This window comes from Cyprinus carpio, unplaced genomic scaffold, assembly GCF_018340385.1.
Source record: "Cyprinus carpio isolate SPL01 unplaced genomic scaffold, ASM1834038v1 S000000006, whole genome shotgun sequence".
NCBI lineage: Eukaryota > Metazoa > Chordata > Actinopteri > Cypriniformes > Cyprinidae > Cyprinus > Cyprinus carpio.
In genome coordinates this window covers 253,988-259,171 of record NW_024872759.1, presented here as the reverse complement: position 1 = coordinate 259,171, position 5,184 = coordinate 253,988, and the positions used below count along the sequence as shown (strand labels likewise).

Below are 5,184 nucleotides of genomic sequence, written 5' to 3'. Positions count from 1 at the left end.
TGTCCCCTTCCCATTCCCTTCCCATCCGCCGCTTCCCTGGCCCTGTCCGCTTCCCATTCCAGCGCCGCTTCCCTGGCCCTGTCCCCTTCCCATTCCAGCGCCGCTTCCCTGGCCCTGTCCGCTTCCCATTCCAGCGCCGCTTCCCTGGCCCTGTCCGCTTCCCTGGCCCTGTCCGCTTCCCTGGCCCTGTCCGCTTCCCATTCCAGCTCCGCTTCCCTGGCCCTGTCCGCTTCCCATTCCAGCGCCGCTTCCCTGGCCCTGTCCGCTTCCCATTCCAGCGCGCTTCCCTTCCCTGTCCGCTTCCCCTGGCCAGCGCCGCTTCCCTGGCCCTGTCCGCTTCCCTGGCCCTGTCCGCTTCCCTGGCCCTGTCCGCTTCCCATTCCAGCGCCGCTTCCCTGGCCCTGTCCCCTTCCCATTCCAGCGCCGCTTCCCTGGCCCTGTCCCCTTCCCGCGCCGCTTCCCTCTTCCCTGTCCGCTTCCCTGCGCCGCCCGCTTCCCTGGCCCTGTCCGCTTCCCATTCCATCGCCGCTTCCCATTCCAGCGCCGCTTCCCTGGCCCTGTCCCCTTCCCATTCCCGCGCCGCTTCCCTGGCCCCGTCCGCTTCCCATTCCAGCGCCGCTTCCCTGTCCCTGTCCGCTTCCGCTTCCAGCCCTGCCGCTTCCCTGGCCCTGCTTCCCTTTCCATCCCTGGCCACTGTCCGCTTCCCATTCCAGCGCCGCTTCCCTGGCCATGTCCTGCGCCGCTTCCCCTGTCCACTTCCCATTCCTCCGCCGCCTCCCATTCCAGCGCCGCTTCCCTGGCCCATTCCACCTCCCATTCCAGCGCCGCTTCCCATTCCAGCGCCGCTTCCCTGGCCCGCACCGCTTCCCATTCCAGCGCCGCTTCCCTGGCCGCTTCCCATTCCAGTGCCGCTTCCCTGGCCCTGTCCGCTTCCCATTCCAGCGCCGCTTCCCTGTCCGCTTCCCATTCCAGCGCCGCTTCCCTGTCCGCTTCCCATTCCAGCGCCGCTTCCCTGGCCCTGGCCCTGTCCGCTTCCCATTCCAGCGCCGCTTCCCTGTCCGCTTCCCTTCCAGCCCTGTCTTCCCTGGCCGCTTCCCATTCCAGCTTCCCGGCTTCCCTGTCCGCTTCCCATTCCAGCGCCGCTTCCCATTCCCTGCCTTCCCTGGCCCTGTCCGCTTCCCTGGCCCTCCGCCGCTTCCCATTCCTCCGCCGCCCCTGGCCCTGTCCACTTCCCTTCCAGCGCCGCTTCCGTTCCCCTTCCAGCGCCGCTTCCCTGGCCCTGTCCGCTTCCCATTCCAGCGCCGCTTCCCTGGCCCTGTCCGCTTCCCATTCCAGCGCCGCTTCCCTGGCCCTGTCTGCTTCCCATTCCAGCGCCGCTTCCCATTCCAGCGCCGCTTCCCTGGCCCTGTCCGCTTCCCATTCCAGCGCCGCTTCCCTGGCCCTGTCCGCTTCCAGTCCAGCGCCGCTTCCCTGGCCCTGTCCCCTTCCAGCGCCGCTTCCCTGGCCCTGTCCCCTTCCCATTCCCGCGCCGCTTCCCTGGCCCTGTCCGCTTCCCATTCCAGCGCCGCTTCCCTGGCCCTGTCCGCTTCCCATTCCAGCGCCGCTTCCCTGGCCCTGTCCGCCTTCCCATTCCAGCGCCGCTTCCCTGTCCCTGTCCTTCCCATTCCAACGCCGCTTCCCTGTCCACTTCCCATTCCCATTCCGCTTCCCTGTCCACTTCCCATTCCAGCGTCCGCTTCCCATTCCAGCGCCGCTTCCCTGGCCCACCGCTTCCCATTCACAGCGCCGCTTCCCTGGCCCTGTCCGCTTCCCATTCCAGCGCCGCTTCCCTGGCCCTTCCAGCGCCCATTCCCTGTCCGCTTCCCATTCCAGCGCCTTCCCTGTCCACTTCCCATTCCAGCGCCGCTTCCCTGTCCGCTTCCCATTCCAGCGCCACTTCCCATTCCAGCGGCTTCCGCTGCCGCTTCCCTGGCCCTGTCCACGTCCCATTCCAGCACCGCTTCCCTGTCCACTTCCCATTCCAGCGCCGCTTCCCTGTCCGCTTCCCATTCCAGCGCCGCTTCCCTGTCCGCTTCCCATTCCAGCGCCGCTTCCCTGCCTGTCCGCTTCCCATTCCAGCGCCGCTTCCCTGTCCGCTTCCCTTCCAGCGCCGCTTCCCTGTCCACTTCCCGTTCCAGCGCCGCTTCCCTGGCCCTGTCCGCTTCCCATTCCAGCGCCGCTTCCCATTCCAGCGCCGCTTCCCTGGCCCTTCCCATTCCATGCCGCCTGTCCACTTCCCTGTCCGCGTCAGCTTCCGCTTCCCTGTCCGCTTCCCATTCCAGCGCCGCTTCCCATTCCAGCGCCGCTTCCCTGGCCCTGTCCGCTTCCCATTCCCTGTCCGCTTCCCATTCCCGCGCCGCTTCCCTGGCCCTGTCCCCTTCCATTCCCGCGCCGCTTCCCTGGCCCTGTCCCCCCTCCCATTCCAGCGCCGCTTCCCTGGCCCGCGCCGCTTCCCATTCCAGCGCCGCTTCCCTGTCCACTTCCCATTCCAGCGCCGCTTCCCATTCCAGCGCCGCTTCCCTGTCCACTTCCCATTCCAGCGCCGCTTCCCATTCCAGCGCCGCTTCCCATTCCACCTCCCATTCCAGCGCCGCCCTTGATTCCTGCGCCGCTTCCCTGTCCACTTCCCATTCCATCGCCGCTTCCCATTCCTGCGCCGCTTCCCTGTCCACTCCCATTCCCAGCGCCGCGCCCCTTCCTGCGCCCTGCCACTTTCCCTCCCTGTCCACTTCCCATTCCAGCGCCGCTTCCCATTCCTGCGCCGCTTCCCTGGCCCTGTCCCATTCCTTCCCGCGCCGCTTCCCTGGCCCTGCGCCGCTTCCCTGGCCCTGTCCGCTTCCCATTCCTGCGCCGCTTCCCTGGCCCAGCGCCGCTTCCCTGGCCCGTTCCACCTTCCCATTCCAGCGCCATAACCGCTTCCCATTCCAGCGCCATAACCCTCACCGTAACCGCTTCCCTGACCAATACCCTGACTGTAACCGCTTCCCTGACCCTGGCCACTTCCCATTCCAGCGCCGCTTCCCTGGCCACTTCCCATTCCAGCGCCGCTTCTGATTCCAGCACCATAACCCTCACCGTAACCGCTTCCCTGGCCATAACCACCTCCCATTCCAGCGCCGCTTCCCTGGCCTTGTCCGCTTCCCATTCCAGAAACCACTTCCCATTCCAGCACCATAACCCTCACCGTATCCGCTTCCCTGACCATAACCACTTCCCATTCCAGCACCATAACCGCTTCCCATGACCGTTCCCAGCGCCATAACGCTTCCCATGACCAATACCCTCACCGTAACCGCTTCCCTGACCAATACCCTGACTGTAACCGCTTCCCTGACCAATACCACTTCCCAGTCCACTTCCCCGGCCAATACGTCTTCCCTGGCAACTTGCCTGACCTCTTCCCTGACCACGTGGTTCACTGCATGCAAAGCCACCAGTGGTTGGGCAACATTTCTGTGTGCCAGGACACTGGCCATCATTGAAACAGCTTTCAGCACACAGTGGAATCATCTCCGGTATGGGACATTGACCCGGCTTCACTGCGTGAACACAGATAGTGAGCTTTAGTTTGTGCATATAGACCAGGGCTGGCAAACATTGGTCCTGGAGTCGAGGTCCTGCAGAGTTTTGGTTCAACCCTAATCAAACCCACCTGAACAGACTAATCAAGGTCTGAAGGGTTATTAGAAAGCTACAGGCAGGTGAGTTTTAATTCGGGTTGGAGCTGAACTCTGCAGGGCTGCACCTCTCCAGGACTGGAGTTCACCACCCATGATATAGACAATATGCCACTTCAATATACAACGCAAAACACTCAAAAGCATGAATAGCAAGTTTTACCTACAGAGTGAATTATATTCCAAGTCAGTGGTTCTGAATTCCAGTCATGCAAAACGTGCAGAGCAGGGGGTCCCCAGGACTGGAATTGAGAACCACTGTTCGAAGCATTATTCTTCTTTATTTTATAAAGCCATCCTGTGCTTAAAAACTATCCTAAGGGATTAATTCAAACAGACTTTAGAGGAGAACAACAGAAGGCAAAGTCTCTGCTTAAGCGAGTTTTTTGTCCTAGCATCCATACATGAGGCCTCCATCCATTAACTGAAACTCACTGAAAACAGGTAGTACGCAAACAGGCCCACAGTCAAATCGACAGCATTTGTGTCCTCCAGGGCAGTCTTCATCAGAAGAACATCCTTGATGGGACGGCACAACCGTTAGCCTTGCTGGACATAAACCATCCACTAGAGAATTCAAGAGGATCATTAGGGGAGGCCAGGTAGTGTGGTTTCAGCATTTGTAAATCAGGGGTTTCACAACAGGTCTCAAACCTAAATACAAATTTGACATTTGTCTGCTTCAAATCAAGTGTTTTAAAACCTACTCATTTGTAAACGATAAAACTTTCAAAGACTGAGAGACTTATTTCTGCATTTCTTCAGGCTGTGTAATGAAAGCAACCGATCTTCTCACCTGTGGTTCGTCTTTGAATAGCATGAGTTATGCTCAAGTATCCAAACAGACACGATAAAACAGCAATCAACGAGAAATACACTCGATCTGTCATCCTCGCGGCCTGTGATCTCTGCTGGAAAATATGCTGAATTGGTGCGTCAGGAGAAGCGGACAGCAAAATGCACAAAACTAAGATGAATACGTGTTGCTGCAATATCAACCTCTGTAAAATGGGGTTTTAAAGATCCAAAGAGAACAGGTCAATTTCAACCCTGATCAAACTCACCTGCCTGTAGCTTTTTAGTAATCTGAAACGCCTTAATTAGCTTGTTCAGGTGTGTTTGATTGGGGTTAGGTGAGCTGAATGCTGCGTTCACGCCATGTCATAATAATTAAGCTAGCCTAATTACGAGAGGATTGTGCATTTCTATGGCGACACTATCAACTGCAAAATGAATCTGCAGTGGTCAGGTGGTACAGGGATCATGTTGTGGTACCAATAGGTGTGTTCGACTTCATGCAGTGCTGCGTGCCGGTTCTTCTAATTCTTCTTCTTTCCTTAAAATTAATTAGAAAAAAAAAATACAACAGTAATGTACAAGAGTGTGCAAACCATTTACTCAGTAATCAACAACAGTATATTCGTAAAAATATTACAAGTCTTGTTTTCTTTTTTATTAACAATGTTCT

At 58.5% G+C, this 5,184-nt stretch overlaps 1 protein-coding gene across 1 annotated transcript; it reads right to left on the bottom strand.

The window, feature by feature from the left end:
- Positions 1–3,219: 3,219 nt before the first annotated feature.
- On the bottom strand, positions 3,220–4,740 carry LOC122142568 (WAP four-disulfide core domain protein 2-like). Its single transcript, XM_042753791.1, has 3 exons — positions 4,513–4,740; positions 4,152–4,283; positions 3,220–3,578 (listed from the first exon to the last, which is right to left on the bottom strand). The coding sequence occupies exons 1-3, from the start codon at positions 4,604–4,606 to the stop codon at positions 3,220–3,222; spliced, it is 585 nt and encodes a 194-aa protein (XP_042609725.1). The 5' UTR covers positions 4,607–4,740.
- Positions 4,741–5,184: the final 444 nt, after the last annotated feature.